This window comes from Embiotoca jacksoni, unplaced genomic scaffold (genome assembly GCF_022577435.1).
Source record: "Embiotoca jacksoni isolate LCO1_2020_lvr unplaced genomic scaffold, fEmbJac1.0.p SCAF_38, whole genome shotgun sequence".
Taxonomy (NCBI): Eukaryota; Metazoa; Chordata; class Actinopteri; family Embiotocidae; genus Embiotoca; species Embiotoca jacksoni.
In genome coordinates this window covers 1,091,002-1,111,263 of record NW_027185390.1, presented here as the reverse complement: position 1 = coordinate 1,111,263, position 20,262 = coordinate 1,091,002, and the positions used below count along the sequence as shown (strand labels likewise).

At 41.6% G+C, this 20,262-nt stretch overlaps 1 protein-coding gene across 4 annotated transcripts in view; it reads right to left on the bottom strand.

Annotated features, from left to right (window-relative positions):
- Positions 1 to 20,262, bottom strand: part of LOC138208484 (E3 ubiquitin-protein ligase Midline-1-like) — a 54,572-nt gene that overhangs the window by 19,474 nt on the left and 14,836 nt on the right. For 3 of the 4 annotated variants that reach the window (XM_069166372.1, XM_069166371.1, XM_069166373.1), the window contains one exon: positions 4,813 to 5,600. In XM_069166372.1, coding sequence (XP_069022473.1) covers positions 4,813 to 5,532 — 720 coding nt within the window. In that variant the 5' untranslated portion in view covers positions 5,533 to 5,600. Of the gene's footprint in view, positions 1 to 4,812; positions 5,601 to 18,140; positions 18,427 to 20,262 lie in introns of those variants that run through there. The other variant, XM_069166370.1, reaches the window with a different exon arrangement.

Genomic DNA, 20,262 nt, shown 5'->3' with positions numbered 1-20,262 from the left:
TGATGTTAAGAAACAGCGTTTCACCGCCCTTTCTGGTGCCTGTTGCACCTCTGATCACACCCAGTCATGCTGACAGGTGTGATGTCACACTGTACTGACACACCAGGAAGTACACTGCTATATCACCTCTGGAGGTCAGAAAATGTATTTCTCTAAAATAATTCACTTTATGGATTATTTTGCCAAAGTCAAAGTTGGAATTTAAACATAATAGGATCGACTTTATCATAGAAGTATGGAAGGGAAGAAGTGTTTTTATGATATAAAAGATGAATGCGATAGCTTGAGGACATAAAGCTGAATCTTCTTTTTATCAGCAAAGCTGTGAATCAAATGCAATGCCTTGTGTTCATGTTTTATTGTGTATGTTTGTACCTGACACCCCAAAGTAGGTTGTCTCAACACTAAAGGGCAGCTGATTAAAGAAAGTGGATTACTACAAAAACACAACAAACCTGTGATTTAAAACCACGGCTGAACACACACACACACACACACACACACACACACACACACACACACACACACACACACACACACACACACACACACACACACACACACACACACACACACACACACACGGCGGCTCCCATCTTTTATCCTCAAGGTTCTTTCTCCTCAAACCCAGAGCTAAGGACTTTAAAAGCTATTTCCAACCTCCTCCTCCGTCAATTTCCTGTGACGGGGGTAATTTTATCTCTGAAAAAGGATGGGTGTTACCACAATAACCTCCATGGCTCTTATCAGACACATACCACCACTGCCACCGAAAAAAGGAAACTATTTCCAATCATCTGATAGTCTTCTTTTTTTCTTTTCCCAGTAGAGAGAGGGGGTATCTCAAATTCCAGCAGATCAGGGCAAAAAGTGATATGCATGAAATGTTCCAGAAAATATGTTTCAACTGATCAGACTCCAAAATGAAAGAAGAAAAATATCAGAGAAAAATAGGACTGCCTGTAACATCTCTTTTAAGGTTTAACTATTTGAAATGCCAGATAAATTGAGGCTCTGCGTTGTACCTCCTTCTTTTATAAGTTCAGCCAGTTTTCTGCCGAAAAGAACTAAAGATAAAATGTGTTATTCAGCATAAATATAACATGCTAATTAGCTTATACCTTCATTTATTTACGACCCTATTCTTGTTAGACATTCCTCTTAAAAGCTTCAACCCATTTTAGTGCATGCGCTCCGGTTTCATTAAACGACATATTTGTCTTTGTCAAAACTGCTACATAATCATAACTGAAGATGTTTACAACATGCTTTTACTAAATACGAGGTTAAACAAAAAAACTTTAAAAAAAAATAGTTTACTGAAGTAAATTAAAGTTAAGTGAACTGACATGTAAAGCACTCAAACTGAAATTATCCTGAGGCCGAGCTATAATTAAAGCCCTGCTGTTGCCGAAGATGCAGCAAAATAATCAGTGATCTGTGAAAAAGTGGCGATATTTTATGTGGATAGGTATAATCTGGCCTTAACCCCATTGATGGTGAACAATATCCCATTCAATAAGCCTCTTTCACCCTGGTGTTGATCACAGTTCTGCTCAAACCAGAAAGCATGACTGAAAAGTACTGAAAACTGGAAAATGTTGCCAATTGACAGACATTTTACAGACTTAATACAAAAATCATTGGAATAGTTGAAATTATTTTCTATTCTTTGTTAAATGTCAAAAAGCTGCATATTGCATGTGTATCCTTCCTGTTTTATTCTGTGTCTGTGGAGGTCAGCTGAAGGCTAACAGCGCCTTAACCTCATGGTTTGTATCAAACTCCCATCATGTGCCAGCTGGCTGACATGAAAGCTAAACAGATGGTCAAATCCCCATCTAACTTTGAGCAGAAAAGGCCCATTAGTTTTGCCGTGTGTGACAAAGGAAGCCTGTATCTAGCTTCAGATTAGTGGAAGGGAAGTGTGCGGACATACATGCTTGGGTGTGTACGTCTTTATTTGAAAGTGTGTGAGAGAGAGAAGTTAATGAATCGGCCATACGTGCTTTGTTTTCCAATCGCGGGTGTCCTCACGAGGTCAAAAAGCAGGATAATTATATATTACAGAAGGGACTGTATCAACAATTTTACTTGACAAACAACTCGTCTTAACCTATTTTTTTTTTAACCTACTTGTTAGGGAAAAATGGTCATAAAACTGCAGAGTTGACTGTTAGAAGGGGAAAGTGTGATGGAAATCTCTCATTTTGAATTGTTGCTTTTAGAAAATCATTGAGTTTTTCCTCTGTAGTTCATGTTGCTGGGTTCCCAAGGTTGTTCGTCCGCAGCTTCTTTATTTCAGAGACTATGTGCAGCAGCGCAGACTGTAGAGCAGCCGCCGTGGATGATCGTGTGCACGGAGCCCCCCCAGGCAATCGATTGTAATTCAAATTTCGAGAGTTAAACGGAGGGTGAATCCCACAGCACCTGCACCTGTGCTTCACACACGCACAGCCTCTGATGCAAACCTCTAAGTGTTTCTTTAAGGGTGCGGGTACACATGTACTGCACATGTAGGACACACAAATATTCCCATTATGACACGTCACCCGTGCGTTAATGCATGGAGACAAAATTCATATACCTGTGCTTGCTCAGGAAGTATTTGCCAACCCGTGATCAAGTCAGAGCTCGGAGGGTTCTGCTCTTGCTTTTGTTTTCTTTGTGTGTGTGTTATGGCCAATAATTAGCTTGTATAATAACTGCTGCGTGCGCTGACCTGTGTCGTCTCTCTCCGGATGAATAGGAGGGGGGGAGGGGTAGAAAGAGGACCGTGATAATTATACGATGCACTGACCTGTGGCTTTCCTGATAATATTTCCTCTCCGCTTAAATTTGCTGAAACACGCAAGATGAGACGGCGCAGACACACATTTCAACTGTGATGATGATGAAGCACATCAAGCCCATCTTTGGAGGCGGAGCAGTTTATTGTGGCACGGCTCATAAAAATAAAAACAAAATAACAAGAACAGGCAGGGAATGTTTTCTGTCTTATTTATTGGAGAATGTGCAGTAAGTGGTGCAGAATGTGAAAATATATATATATCATTATAATAACTGCTTTGGGTGAATTTGGCAAGCCCTGTCTTTGAGGACAAACTACTTCACACTTTGACTTGTGTTTCAAACCTCATATAAAACGGAAAACCTTTTCTTCTCGGGAGACACCTTGTTCATTTAGGGGTGCTTAGCAAGGCTGAATAAACACGTTCTGAGTGAGCGGGCAGCAGGTTATTGCTGAAAATGTTCCCTGGGTAAATGACGCTTTGGAAAAGTTAGCTTATTGTTCTGGGAGAAAATCTGTAACGTGGAACTAATGCACGGGATAATCGGCATGTTTGTGGTGGATGGATTAATTGGCAGAAAACCTCTTACTTTGTTTGTGTCCACTTGATCCAGTTTGACGTGAATAAGGGTGCAGCTGCTGGAGGTTAAAGGGTACTTAACTGATACACAGATATAATGAGTGTACCCTCAGCAATCCAACTTAAAACAGCAACAACAGAACAATTACTTCAAAATGGAAGCTTGTGCTGTAATAGAAAGTCTAACGCAAACGAGGCATATGGATGTTTGACCTTCGCTGAGCAGCGGAATAATGTGTTCAGAGTTTGACAGTCGGAGGCTGCTTTCAAATTCAGCTGCTGAAAGTTGCAGCTAATGTCTGAGATTAATGGAGCGTACCAGTGAGCAGAATTTGTGGCATCACAATTGGAAGCTTATCCTTTTCCTTGTGATGAAAATCATGAAGCCTCGGGAGACTGCATGACATCAATATGAACTAACATAGATGATTGTGGGTGAAGGTCAGCGTCTTGCCCTCCCAACTCTGACCGCCTTCCTCCTTTGCCACATAGAGTGTTCTACATTTCCTGATATGGCGTCACCCTCCTGGCAATTGTCTCTTTCTATCATCATAAAATAGTCATAGGCCCCCTCACCCGCTGACTCCTATCTCTGCCTGTGGGGACCCTCTCCCTCACAGAGCTCGAGAAAGGCAACTTGCATTTTGGAACTTGATTTGTACGAGGGATAGAAGTCAGTATATTGATGCCCCTGCTGCTTTGATTCAGAACGTTTCTTTTCGTTTGTGTTCAAAGTGGGTTTTTTTACATTTCGCGAATGTAATACTTAATCAGTGCAGTAGCTCTCAACAAAAGTGCTTATATCAGTGAAGGGCAGATAATTGGACGAAAACATCTGGTGGACATTCCAGGTTACATTTACTTCTGCATGATCTCTGCTGTAACACACACACACACACACACACACACACACACACACACACACACACGGCCATTACCAGCACACTCTAATAGCCATGCTCAATTAAGCACACCTACACCCGGCAGGCAAATTGGTGCTCGTTAACCTGCAACCTCATTGAAGACACCATGCCTCGTCACTAATGACACTTCCTATATTCAGTCGGTGTGCATGCCTCCGAATACCCTCCTGGCACACTGGCATGGCGCAGTGATTATGCTAATTGCTTAATTATTCCGGGGAGATAATGAGTCAGCATGAGATGATAAAATCTCACTTGATAATCGAGTTAGATACCTGGGTAAGGATAATAGGAAATTTCATACTTCAGAGCAGAATAGAATTAAAATGTAAAATTCATTACATGTGCTAGATAAAGAATGGAGGGTCTGTGACCTTTTATGTCTTTAAAATGATCCAAATCTCTCTGAAAATAGCAGCAGCTTTCAATAAGTGGACACGTTTACCAGCAACAATACGCCATTAAAGCCATTGACATGTAAGCAAACATCGAAAGAAAGAAAATAGATCCGTGCATACCTTCAGTTTTTCATAGCGGTCGCTCAGTGCTGCCACTTGGTGGTCCCTGTGCCTTCCAACCAGTTTGCACAGTGAGCAGATCAGCTGATCATCAGTGACACAGTACATGTTCACCTTTTCCTCCTCGTGCTCGAGGCACTGGAGCCCTCTGATGTGGGTGTCCGGCATGGGCTCGATGAGCCGGTGGCCGGTGAACGGCTTCTTGTTTGGGTGCGTCGCTCGGAGGCACTCCTCGCAGTACGACACCTCGCATGTGACGCACGTCTTAATGGCATCCTGCGGCGGGTCCTGCTCGCAGAACTGGCACTGGACCGGCTCCGGGGGTGTGCCGGGGCTGGACATGGCGGCGTTGACGGGAACCAGCGCCAACCGGTTGCTCCCTTCCTCACCGGGAGAGTTGGGCCCACTGTGGGGGGCAGGCAGCGGTAGAGGGAGCCCTGCTGAAGATGAGGCCCGCTGGACTCTGTCAATAATGTTCTGTAAGGTCACGTTTCTCTTAAGTCCGTCTAGTCCGCGCTCCGGACTCAGGGAGATGACATATCTACAGGTGGGGCACTGGAAAGCGCCAATGCTCTGAACAGATTCGTTGGTGGTGCAGTGGGAGACGAGGATGCGGTGGGCGCAGCCGAAGCACAGGCTATGGGCGCAGGGGAGCAGCAACGGGTCTTCAAAGAGCTCCAGGCAGATTGGGCAGGTCAGCTCTGACTCCAGAGTGTCCATCCTGCTCAGAATAAGCCAGGCGGGACCAGGCGCAGCGTCAGCGAAATCCAGAAGAGGCGGTCAGCTGTCTGGAGGCCACGGACAGAGGGATGGAAGGAGGAGAGCAGAGACAGAGAGAGAAAAGGAAAAGAAGGCACAGGGGTTTGTGATTAAATGGCGTGAAACAGCTCACTTCTCCCTGCTTTCTTGGGAGGGCTTAAATCTCAATGGAGCAGACCCCTGAATGCACTTAAAGAACGGCAGAGTATTAAGTGTTGGTTTGTGTGAAAGCTACAAAATCGATTTCTTCAAAGACTAGACAAACAGAATAATTATCTATGTTTTACCATGAGACATTTAGATCTTTAAAACCAACAACGGACAAAATTCTGGCCATCAAACCTCAACTTTTGTCCCCCAGCCAACAGTTTATTGCAACAAATTCATTAAAAGAAACCAAGATCCTCAAAGTCGGAGAGTAAATTGTGCCATTCACCATTAAACTCACAAACAAGACGGATTATTCTCAACAGAAAAGACTCGTAGTCCTTGACAGCCCCAAATGGAAGAAATAACGACTCTTCTGCACACTGACAGCCAAACATTCAGTAACTCTACAATTATCGTCTGGCTTTTCCTTCAGCCACATTTGCAGACATGCTGTTGACTTCTGCCCTGTAATGACTCTCAATACTGCTGACTCTGCAAGTTGCAAGCAGCGACAGTTTAGTTTCGACTAAGACTGGAGACTCTCAAATTCTAAATGCTGCCATCATATTGAAGAATGTTTGTTTTGCAGGGTTTGTAAGGCTGTATTGCCACAGGCCAGTAAAGTAACTTCATTCTCATCACTTAACTCACTGTAATGGACTTTTTCTTAACTGTGTTATCTAAATAATTGTGCTGTAGTGGCTGCTGTAGCTCATTGGCAGTTAGTGCTGGTTCATTTTTCCCTGGCGAAAAAGTTAATTAGAAAGTTGGCTGCATAGTATGTCATGTAATGGGTGCAAGAGAATAAATTTCTAAATCTACTTTTGTTCAAATATTTATGTTTTTTTCTGGAATAGAGTTTTTAATATTCAACACTAGTGTGGCAATGGGAGTGTCGTCGTGCTATTATGTGCAGCTGTGGCAACATCAGGCCCAGATGTCGTCGTTTGCTAATTAGTGCACATGACCATTCATTCCCCCGGCAGAGGAGCTGACTCCTGATTTCTGTCTGAAACTTACCAGCCTGCACGTTTTGCACTGGATATTCCTGCACTGTAAAGCTTGTCAGTAACCAAACCTTTGAGAAAAGGATTCATCCATCACTTCACTGTGTGGCGAGATTTCCTGGTTACCAAAGCGATGACCCGTCCTCTGTCCTGTAATACTGTCCAAAATAAGTCCATCTTCTGTTTGATAAGTGCATCTGTAAATCTATAAGTAAGTGTGGCTGGGAGTTTGGTTTCCTGTTAGCTTTATCACACTGCTCAAAAAAGTTGCCTTTGAGCCTCTGACTCCATATTAAAATTTGTATGAGGCTTTCAAGTTCTGTTTTCTTTATTATTTTTTTAATTTATGAACTTAGCCGGAGGGGTTGTGTGTAAAGGCTGTGTGTCAGTTGGTTTTAGGCAGATATAATGGGGATTTCACAACTAGAGAAAAAAAGCAAATACAAACATTTGATTCCAGCTAAAATCTAAACAAACCCTGTAGGGAAATAGGATCACTGCATACACCCAGAAATTATATCGATAAGATTAGCACAAACTATTGAAGTTTATACGGCACATAATTAGCAAAAGTAATGTTTTGACTGTAAATGCATTTAGCACTGCATTTTGTCTTTTCTACAGATTATCACGTGTCATAATTGACATGCAAATAAATAAACAATGCTCCACTATTTGGTAGCAAAACCTCTACACATATTGCTAATACCGACGAAAAACAAGATAATGTTTCCTGGATCAAATGCACGCATTTCTGAGGCAGGAGAGGAATCCACTCTTATCCTCACAGTGAGGCCTTTTGAGCAGATGTCATTGTTTACTGAGATTAAGGCTTGTGTGCGTCTGAGTGGACGACTGCGCTCTGAATCTCTCTTCAGTTCATTCTGTAGCCATCTTTATGCATTGTTTCCTTTCATCCTCCAAGGAGAAAGAAGAAAAACAAAACAAGTGCTGCAGATAAACTATCCTCACTCGAGCTCTATGCCGTCCAAGCTCTTTGTCGCCTGCAATATTTGAGGTCAGATAACATTTACTTGCAGTGCTGACGAGCTGCAGAATGGATGGAAGGAAAAAAGATTGGTGAAGATTTTTTTTTTTTGGGGGGGGGGGATTCATTACCAAAAAAAAAAAAAAAACGAGTCCAGCAGAAAGGAAAAGACAAATGTCGAAACGAAGTAAACATTGGGAGGATAAATGAGGGGAATTGAGTGGGGGACATGGGAGTGATACAGCAATCACACGCTTTAAATGAAAAGAAATGGGTGTTTGACTGGACGGTCAAAACAAGCCCTCACAGACACTTTTACACTCGTCCATACATTCACAGATTGTGTGAAGCCTCCCTGAGGTGTTTATATTACCAGAGACTTTGTCAGTAAAGACTGAGGCTTTGATAGTCCACTAAAACTTGGAGATTTGTCAGGAATGGAGTCTGTTATGTTATTTTTGGCCTGTTGGTTGATTCTGTCAACAGCATCGTCATGTCGCCTGAAATTAGAACTAATGTCAACTTTTGCAGCTCTAAAGTTAAATAATCCGTTTTGTTGAGAGATGAGTTTCTAAAGTTTCTGTTGGACGGTGCCCAGCATCATACACCAGCATGAATATAATCTTGTTTAATCCACTAAGATTTGTCCACAATATCCGTAAGGCAAAGGCTGACAGCCCGCAAACTCAACACTGGGACTTTTACGTTAGGCTGGATCAACACGTGGTGATGATGAAACCCCAAACAGATCTCTGCTGTTCAACTGTGTCTGGTTGCTGATATATCTGCTAATTGGTAGTTACTGCATGTCAGTGTTGTATTTATTGGTTTGTTGTACTGCCCCCCAGTGGCTGAAAAATCTATCTTTAAAAACTTAACTGAAATGTGACCACATCAAATCAATAACAAGCTTTGTCCACTGACAGTAAAGCTGCAGGGGACTATAGGCTACTGTTAGTCAACGGACAACCGGGGTTAAATTGCAGCTGATTTAACAGGGCAATAATTGATCAGGTTTAAGTTCTCAGATATGTTTGCTTACAGTAATGATTAAAAACATATTTCAGGCAATATTGTACGGTTGAAAAAGTATAGGGATATTTTTTTAATACAGTCCTGTCCTGCGCACAGCTGTCAGCCAAGTAACATAAATAGCAGACAGGGAAGAAATAAAAAACAATCCTGACAAAGCCCCGGAGGTTTGACAGTGATGGAGCTCTGACAGGTTACTGCTTGACAGGGAGGAAACCTGGAGGTACTCAGAGATAAAGAGAATAAATCCACCACATTCTGACAAAGATAAAACACACACAAACTAAAATGTGTGCTTACATGTAGAAACACAAAGTCACACAAATCCAAATCAGCAGGTGAGATGGGGTGAAATGCCTCTCAGCACACCATAGGTGACACTGTTGAACCGTGATAGGAGGTGGTGATAGGAACAGAAGGAGGAAGAGAGGGAAGAGGAGCGAAGAAATCGAGGGGAAAACTGTAGGCTGAGAGGAAAAACATGACTGTGAGGGAGGGGGAAAAAAATGCCATTCAGAGTGGAGGAGGAACCTGAAAAAAATCCGAGTTTATTTTTCCCACCATCACTTGGTGCCCCATGACTGTCAGAGCTGCCACTGTGTGTGAAAGGCTCGTCTGCTGCGCTGGCACCACGGAAACGTCAGTACCAATAGTCTTCAGTGGGGGGCAATACAAAGCTGAAGGAGTGGTAGAAGAATCCTCCACAGTCGTCTTCCTCCTCCTTTTTCCCTGCAGCTTCTGCATGTTTGTAACATAAACACGACTTGTGGCACGTTATCAATTCAATACTGTTGTCATGTATGACCACATAGTATAAGATTTGAATATTGTGACATTTTAGTCTTTGCAAGAAAATAGACCACACTTCACAACTTGGTGAAGACAATATGTAGCCAATTATTTTCAAAAGCATACCACAACATGTTTTGTTGGTTTCATAACTTCAAACTTAATGCACTGCTTGGACTAAAACCTGACTTTAAAACAGCTGTGAAACTGTGAGTACGGGTGTAATACCTGTGACCTTTCCCATACAGATACAGCAATGTGATATCCAATAGATATGATATGTTTAGAGGATCTGCGGTGGTGATGCTTCTCGTTTCCGAGGAATCAGATTGACATTTGTGTTCTTTATCATTCCCCTCTTTCTGCTCCCATCAGTTTACATGCCTATACCCTGCTTCCTTTCCAGAGTCCAAAATATATATTTGGTGGGGTACAAATGTCATTGCTCTGATGTCTCTCTTGAAGGTCTGATGTTTTTTATTTTAAAACAAAACCTTCTATATAGTCTCTGATCCTTAAATGTCAGCGGATAACCTTTTGCAACTGAGCGTTTTTTGTTCAGCAGTAGGAAAAAAATATCAATATTAAATATTTTTAAGAATGTCCACTAACGCCCTGGAAAACGTGTCTGAGAGGACAACTAATAAAGCCTCTCAGAAATTAAAGCCCCTTCAACTTTTGATCTCTCTTCCTGTTTATATTTGGGCCGGCTGCCCCATTAGTCTGCGCTCTACTTCTAAATCTTTCATTAACTTTTGGGTCTACGAAGGTTGGAGCTTTCCCTTCCGCTCATAGTTTAAGCTGTTAAAATTTTCATAGGGGCTCTCTCTGTCCATTCTCTAAAAACTGATTCGACAAGAGCGAGACGTGGGACAAAAACAGAGGCGAGAGGGAGAGTCTGGTACAGTTCTCCATAATACATGGGGGGCGCTCATCATGCTGATGTACTTGTTATAGCAAGCACTGTTTCCTCTTCTTCTGTTTTTATTATAAAGTTTGTCCTTTAAAGTCCACTTTGAGGGAATTTTGATGTCATTTAAATTTTTAGCTTTTTAACAAAACAAATATTTCAGCTCCACCGTCGCCTTACAAATTGAGCTGAAAAAGATACACTTCTCCGTGGCACTGGGCAGAGACTCCATGGCCACATCACTTCGACGAAATGACATGAAATCACTGTGCAATAATTATAGTCAGCATCCAAAACGCTCCTTTGTGAAGCTCCCAAATAACACATTTTTGGTGCAGGGGTTCATTTACTGATTTGACGTGAGCGACTGTGGCAGTCCACGGAGCAGAACTGAGAAGTAGGTCATCCCCATTGACCTGGCTCACATAATCAGCATACACTGTGTGTGAGTCAGTGAGTCACTTTATGATTGTGCTGTTCCATTTCTCTCTTTTTGGCTCGCAGGAGACAGGAAATAGAGAAAACACACAGCGGAACGTTAGAACCAAGACAAAGATGGCAAAGCATCTGAAGCTGAGCATAAACATGATGATATTGGCCTGTCCGCCTTTGTAATGTCACATTTCAGGAGTTCTCTGGTCCAAATTCAATGTGGAATTTTATTCAGAACTATAATCATATAACAGAAAAAGATGTGACCGTAGCTTTTACTTCGTAGTGGCTTGTCAAATTGTAAAAATTTAGCCCACAAACATCAACTACTTTCACAATTGGGACACACAAAAAAAGAAGCCATGCTCAATTATTCACATTTTTTAGGAAGAAATAAATAATTTACTTTTTTTTGTGCGTGTGTGAATCATGGAGCGCTATCCTTCCTGTTTCAACAACATCTAAACAATTTGACACCTTGTTCTCCTCCATCTCTCAAAGAATTTTAAACATCCTTCGTCCTTATGGGATTTAATATTCAGAAAAAAAAAAAAAAACATAATCTGCTTTCATAGCAGTAGCAGATAGCTGATGACAGATTAACCCCTTAACCGCACAGTCGTTGAAAACACCTTGTCTTTTCAGGGTCATGCTTTCTGTGTCATCGCAAATTTGACCCTGCAAATAGATTTTTTTTTTTAATGGTACTGAAGCAGCCATGCAGAAAGAGTGATGCATGTTTCCTTGCCGTTATTTATCCTATAAGCACTGCTTGTAGGAAGTATGTGATACATCTTGCAGTACAAGGACAGGGAGGTATTCATTTTATATAATCCAAAACATTGCTTGCATGTGTAGGCGCCATAAGTCCAATTAGGACAGAGGAAGAAAAAATATATTTTTGGGAGATGAACAGGCCAACGAAGTCCAAACTCCACTTTTAGACAAGCAATGAAAAGCTCGGAGCTTTAGATATGTCATTCAAAGGAGAATTAGATCTCTAAATCTGTCTCATCTCTGCATTCCTCCTCCACCTCCTCTTTCCTCTCCCTCTACGCTGCGAGGCTGCATTCTCAGCATCTTTAACAAGTTAGCAACACTAACAGTGGCCACACACACACACACGCACACACACACACACACACACACACACACACACACACACACACACACACACACACACACACATAAAGTCTTTGTCTGATTCCAGAAACCCTGCCATGTTGATCCCTAATCCGCTTCCTACCATACTGGCTGTGACCAATCGCGTTCTTTCATGTTTTGAAGCGGTCAGTCACACCTAACAGGATTGGCTGGCCATAGTCTGGGATGCCGAGGCTATTAGTGATTATGATAAAGGGTGACATTTGTGATTGGTGTGTGTGTGTGTGTGTGTGTGTGGGAGGGGAGGAGGGTGTGGGTGTGTGTGGGGGGGGGGAGGGTCTGGGATCTTGCTTGTGTGACCCAGATTGGGTACACTGAAATTAGATGTGATGTTTGGGTCAGAGATTATAGGGGACAAAAACAAGTATAGTGCTGTCAAGGGCATATTTCATCAGGGTGAATAAAATTCTCTACCATCACACGCATGACTGGCACAACTCTCACTTTTGTATTAATCTGTCCTACCTTTAGCGAAAAGCCGAGGCTGCATCAACATCACCCTTTTCTGACATCCTCTCATTATTATCACCCATTTGTGCTTTCTGTAGCTTGAATAAAGCAGTTCATCAGAATTATCAAGGTTGCTTCTTTATGGCAAAAACCTATGGAAATGGATCTGTCTCATTATATTTGAACAAACAAAGGAATTTGAAAGAGTATTGGTCTCCTTATTCTTTCATACTTTGTCATGTTGCTTACAGTTTCCTCTGCTTCTTTCTCGTTGATCAGGCTTTTGCCATCACTGCCAGCTCTCTTGTATGTGCTGACTTTTTGCTTGCAGTTTTGAGACAAACCTTCTGGTTGGGAAGGTTTTTTTTTAGGGATGCATCCCCATTGGCGAATTAGTTTTTGAGTGGCTGCTAAGAAAGGTATGATTGCAGACCTTTAATGTAAGGACATTTCCAGTGGAGGCCCCCATGGTTGTTGTTTTTCATGGAAGTGCACCAACAAACTTATCCATGTCAAGATGCTACCAACAAATATGGCCCCATATAGGACTGGGTACCAAATGCCGATACTTTGATGGCGCTGACCAAATTAGTTTTTTGGGGGTTTTTTTTGGCTTCAATGACTTTTATTTGTTCAATATTAAAAAATGTTGTTTGAACACACGGACACAAATTTATTTCCATACCCATTTGGTCTATCATTTACTTACATGTCTTTTTTTAATGTTAGATTGGCTGCGTTTTAAATTTTAAAAAATCGTAACCTCTGGAATGTCATTTTGAATGACGGAGCCCTCCCTGAGCCCCCTGCTACATCTCAAGACACCACAAATTTAGTTAATGCCTCCTTCCATGATTGCAATTATTCTATAATGCTTTAAAGTTGCCTCCAAATATGTGCCTCGTGAAGATCAAAGTGATTAAATTGTGGTTATTCCCTCAAGTGCTAAATTATCATTGCAACTTTGATTGGATAATGAAATGTTTTCAACATGAAAGCCGCCCCAGAGAGTTGCCAAATATTAGGTATGCTCGTGTGTGCATGCATTAACACAGCATGACTGGGATAAAGCCAAAGCATGCAGCATCTGCATGGCTCATGCAGTGCAGTGTGCATAAAGAATTTGTGAGGGCAGTCAAGAGTAACGCTGCAAAACTCTCCTTTTGTCCAGTTAAATTTGTGTTGTGTCTTGTTTTACTTACACAAGGGAAACCTTCTTGTGCAAAAATAATTCATGAGCTTCATGAAGTTGTATTTTTCTCTGCATCGTGATGTCTTGCTTCAAAAAAATAATGCCTAACGAGGATTTTTACAGTGTGATCTAATCACCTTAGAGCTCCTCAAGAAAGCCGGTTCTTTGTGTTTAACCTCAGTTTAACCTCAGCATGCCTAAAGTGACCTCGCACTTGCTGTTATAACCTCAAACATATGGACAGATTCAGTATATGTTAGCAATTATACATGATTTTGAACTCTTGCATGTTTTGGGTATGAGCAAAGTGAGACTTCTAATCATCTGTGTTTACACTAAATTCGACAGGTAAGAATGTCAGAAAACGTATTGAACCTTTGAGCGACCTCTCGAGTGACGGATATTCTAAAATGATGTGATCTGACTTTTTAACATCTGCCGATCTGCTGCAGATTAAGCGAAGACCTCGATACATATCGAATGGCCGCGACGTGTCCTCTGACTCTGTATCTGAGGAGAAAAACACCTCGCACCCAGACATATCTGACACCTGTGAAAGGTTGTGAAATATTTGCCAGGTAGCACGCTCACAGAATCACTGAGGATTTTGCTTTCAAGCAGGAACTGTAAAGGTCATGTTTTATTAAGGATTTTCAAGCAGTGTTGATTTTGCCACCTCGATTTTTGATCTTTTGAGGAAAATGTGTCTCAGCTTCCATCAAATTGTTGTAATTTCATCTGTTTTAGTCTAGTTTTCATCAGCAAAAACTGTTTCGTCTAGTTTTTGTCTGTGAAATTGTAGTGTAATTGTTGTCACATGTTTGACCTTGTCCATGTCATTGTGCGCTGCAGTTATACAACAGATTGAATCTCTTCAGTAGAAGAGAAGTAGATCCAGCAATAAAGGAAGTCATGTTACTGAGTGACTGGGAGGATGTCGACGGTGATTGGATGAGCAAACATCAGACTTTTCACCAAGGAGATCGCTGCTCCTATCTTGTCTGCAACCAAACCTTAACATTGACTTATTTTGACTCATTTGACAAACGTAACTTTCCCTCAAATTAATCGAACTGTTATCATTTCGCAATGTTACCACATTTCTATTGCTGTTACCATGATAACAAGGGACCAGTAAGCCTGTCGATGGTATTTTCCACCAGCATAATTGGGGAAGTGTTGGTCCTTGGCTCTTGAAATGCTCATTTCATTTTTCGAGTAGAAATTGACCTGTTGGCTCCAGATGTTGTATCTGAAACCCAAACCTTCCATCCGACAGCTGTAAGAGGGATAGCTTACTAAACTTAAATGTTACATCCATAGCCTATGTTGGTTGTGTTGTCTTCCTTTTTCTGAAATGTCACCATGCTGCCTACATGTTGTCATAGTTTGTCCCAGTTTTGTTGCATCGTGTTTAAATCCCTGTGGATTTTAGATTACTTTCGGCCATAATCTGCACCAGTAATGACAGAGAAATAACAGTACTTAATGCAAATAGTGAAACAGCTTAAGTAGCTAAATCAACTTCTCAAAAATATTTTACCAATCAGGTACAAGGCTAGAGCATGGGGTTCATGCAGGTTATTGAATACGACTTTAGAACAGCAATTCATTGAATGGCCTGTTCATTCATTTAGTTCTTTTATGTTTTGATGAAACAAGTAATATTTCATCATATTTACTTTTTGTTCAGCTTTCATCTCATCTTCAATGTGGAAATAAAAGGATGTCATAGTTTTCAGTGACAAATTACCGGTTTCAGTTACTTAGTTTGCTTTTGTCACATTTCTGGACAGTTTTATTGGCAGTTCCTTGTCCTGCATAATTTTGCCTTCCTGTGTGCATTTAGCAACCAAAAAAAAAAATCTGCTGTTTTATTGCCTTTGTTTTTAAAAGAATTTAGTAAGAGAAGTGATTCAAATGTTAAATTGTTTGGGTAACGCCACACTGCCACACATTGTGAAGGCTTATGACAACTGCGGAGTAAAAAAGTTTGAGGAACCACTTATCCTCTCCACAGGAATGCACAAGCTGCCAAGTCTCACTGAACCAATTGTGCTCATTGTCACAGTTTGTGAAGTTCCCATGGCAACATTGCACTCTCATCTTATTCGGTTGGTGATTAAAGAATGCACTGGCCTGGATGAAATGAACTGATCTGGAGTGGAAATAGAGAATGAGAGAGAGAGAGAGAGAGAAAAAAGGAAAAGATTATATATATATATATTCTATTATGTCTTTGTCCCTGTTCAAGGATGTTTAGATAGCAATTAGCAGTTTGCCCCTCAAGCATCTGAAGTGGGCGACTGCTGACGCTTTGAAGATCAAATTAACCAATTAGGGAGAGATAATAGTCTCATGAGCTATACCTCACCATTTTTATCATGTAAGCTACACGCCTGCGAGATAACAGGATATTTCGGGGGGAACATTGGAGGCTAATTCTATCAGCAACAGGCAGCAAAGCTTTCCTGAAACCATTTTCCGTCTTGTGATCTCAAAGTAAAGTAAGATCAAGACTGCACCTTACCCTTCAATTATGTTGACACAAACTGAAAGACGTGTCCCACACAGGAAAAGAGATGAAAACACTGGCCTCTCCTATATTTGTCTACATAGTTCCCACAGTCAATCTTCAGGTAGCAGGAGGGAGAAAAAAAAAAAAAGCAGGATCTGAAAGCTAAGATACTTTTCTCAAGGCTGCTCTGGCTGACAATGACGCACTGAAGCATGTCAGGGGAAACAGGAAAAAGAAACAGCAACAAAGCTATTGTTGCTATATTGGTCGACATGGTGACAACTACAAACCAGCCTTCAGACAAAGCCTGTCTGTATGTCCTTGTCTGTGTCTTCAAAGATAAATGAAGCTGTTTTTAGTACAAAGAACGATATATGGTGTCCACATTTACAACAGATAAAAACAGATCATTTAGTACAACAGTTTAAAGCTCTTCTGGAAAACTTTATGAACAAAGATTTAGATTTGTTTTGACTAAAACCAAAGACAGCTGCCATAAAAGTTGCTTGTACTTCTATTTAACGTATTTGTTTGGCTTGATCAAAGGTTACACGAATCTTTCCTTGAGTTAACACTGTAAGCTGCGGTTATAGTACACAATTGCCTCCCGTCCTTGAGTCTCCCATTGTCTGGCAGATCAAAACAATCATCCTGGATTTCCTTGATCCCAGTGACCCATAGCAGGTGAGAAGGATCAGTAGCAGCATTGAGGCTGCGCTGGCCAGCTGTCGCACACACGCTCGGGCACCCACGTTCACACGCGCATGCACTGATACGTGCTGAACACGCCTCGGCACACAGGAGATGCGGTGGAATTAAATAACCTGACCTCTGGGGGGTAGGAGGGGCTCATAAAAACACACAATGAGCGAGTTGTACCAGAATGAATTGAGGATTAATATGTAGAAGGCACAGTAGCATGACCTGCATGAGGATATATAATCATAAAGGTATGTTTTTATGGAGTCAAAAACACAGACATATTTAGTAGAAAGTGCCATCCGGATAAACATGTCCGCTCCCCTCCATCCCCCTTTACACTTAAATGAAAAAAAACAAAACAAAAAAAAAAACATTCAGAACCTTTAAAGCCACTCACACACACTTCCAGCACTCAAGTACACACACACACACACACACACACACACACACACACACACACACACACACACACACACACACACACACACACACACACACACATTTCAAGCATCCCTTAAGGCACTGTCTCCTGTCTTTATGTGTCGGGCTTCAAGCAACCACCAAAACACAGTGGCTCTTTGAAATTGGGTCACAAAAAAACAGACTCACACGCGATGTAAACCCACGCGCACACACACACACACACACACACACACACACACACACACACACACACACATTTAGTGTGCTTTCTTTGGTCAATATCCAAAGTGTCACAGTCGATACTAGTGAACCTCAATCCAACATTTTACCAAAAAATAAATAAATAAGTTTTTGCAAAGCTGGATTTGGTCAGAACTTAAAGGACACATTTTAGGAAATAAATAATTCATTCATAATCATGCACGCTGTGTGATAAAAGCACGACTCCTTGTTTTTAAAGTATATTCAGCAACTGTTTCTGCTCATGTGACAGAGACAGATGGCTCCACAACACTCATTGGCTGAGTCCAAAAGCCACTGCTCTATCATTATCATTCCAGTAATGCTGGCACTCAATGCTTCCACTCCTCATTTCCACTGGGAGTACAGTCGGGAGTTGAGACGGAGGGTGGAAGCATGCGGGAATCCCCCAGGGACTCGCAGACTTAAGTAAACTAAGAAGAGCACTAAACTCCCACTGAGAAAGTCTCTCTCCCCCCCCCCCCACTCTCTCCCACCATCACCATCATTTATACAGTGTGCAAAAGACAACAAAACCAGCTCCCGTTTCCTCTTCATCCTCCTCCTCTTACCTTCCACATGATTAAAATCCCATCGTCCACAAACAAAGTGAAAAAGAGAGAAAGAGGAAGGGAGGTGGTGGAGAAAGAGCGGCAGCTGTCTCGGGCTCTCTCTCTCTCCTGTGGGATGCAGGAGCGGCGGCGGCAAAGAAGCGTCAGGGAGCGGTGAACTTGGGAATCAGTAGTGAGGATGTGGATACGTCTCCGTGGCTGTGTCATCACCTCTCATGACATGTTTCCTCCCCTGCCTGTGTAAGCCTTTCCATCCTGACCCGGCAGAGAGAGAGAGAGAGAGAGAGAGAGAGAGAGAGAGAGAGAGAGAGAGCGAGGGGACAAACTACTGCACCGCCCCCCTCTCTGTTTCCCCTCCTCTTCCTCCTCCTCCTCCTCCTCCCTGTCCATTCCTCCCTTTCTGTTTCCCTGTATTCAAATATGCCAGTGCACTGCCCTGCACTGTAAGTAGGCCAATCACTGAACTGCTGGGGGCGGAGTCTGCGCCGGCTGTGTGCAAGTATGTTTTGCAGTGTGATGTGTGTCCTATGGATACACAGTCTGTGTGCACTCCTAATCCTGTTGACCTTTAGTTGCCGATCGTTGGTTTTCAAATAATGGCTGTCTTTAATATTATAGACAAGTAAAGGTACGCTGGGGTTCTCCTCCTTTCTTCAAAACAAGCCAACGTGACGAATACATTTCCTGTGTCGGTGCAGTGACAGAGTTCACGTTTGTTTAACGTCGCGCAATCAGCCAATAGAAACATTGGGGTGCTCTATTTGGAAATGGAAAAACAACAATATTCTAACAATCTACTAACACCTTGTTTGATACCAACCTTCCATCAAACTACTGACCATACACTATTGTGTTGTGGCTTCTTTTCTTTCTTTTTTTCACTTAAAATGTTGTACAGCGGGTTGTGCTGATGACATGAGCTTGCGTTTGTGACGTCACAAACTTATAGAAGTCTAAATGGATTGTCCAAACGGCACAGTTGGTGAATATGAGCTTTGTCCCTTTCTCTGAGGAATGAGCATTTCGATGCTTTTATGGCATTTATATAGCACTTAGACCTGCTTTATAATCATAAATAGAAATGGGAATTTATTCAATATGTGCATGTATTGTACTTTGTTATTCTGTCGTTCAATGACAGAGCAGGATTATTCTGTTTCAGCTGCAGTAAGGCTTTTAATTTGTTGCGTTTATGTCATATTGTAGTTGCCCTAATTACACGTTTTTAAACTTATAAATCGAGCTGTTATCAACATCCAAGTTACATCTCAGAAACACAGATCTGACTTGGCACTTAATAGTACGGAAATGCTTAAAAACAGCCACAGTCAAAGTAATTGCACACAAAATTAATGGATATGGTGCCTCGCAGTATTTACACAACCAACTCTGTAATTATACAACCGTCTTGATGAAGTGAAGGCTCTACATTATTAACGCAGGAAAGAGCGAAAACTATACCTCCTTCCTCCATAACATGAATGCAATATTTACACCAATAAATAAAAAGTTCAGTACAATCAATTGCAATCAATTAGTGATGAAGAAGAACATATGTCAGAGAAACTACAGCATTTCATTGTATTGAAGGAGTTGTGGAAACATAGAAGAAGCGTTGAGTCTGCATTAACTGCAAACACCATCAAAGCAGTTCAAAGTCCAAGAAATATGCTGAAATATACTTAAAACATAGACAAAATGTGAATTTCAAATAAAGGCCTGTGCTTTCAAGATGAATGAAAGCCACTAACTGTGAATTTCATCTGCTTCTACATTAGCATCCATGACACATCCTCAGCAAACATTCGCCCTCTATAATTTCTTAATGTCTCCCCGATGTCTCTCCTGCTCTCCCTCCACCTTGAAACCTCAGCTGTTTTGGCTGCTACTCATTAAAAAAAAAAAACAGCACTCCCTCCTTTTTTTTTTTTTTTTTTACTTTTTATGCAGCCCACAAGGAAAGCAGCTTAAATTAATCTCCAAGATGCAAGTCAGCCTTGCACAAGGCACGCTGCCCTGCCTATAATGGGAATCTTTGATCAGAAAACCTTCAGCATTCATCAGCCGTCTGGTTGGAAACCGTACCTGTTTGCTACACTGTGGACGGCTTTCTTTTTCCTGG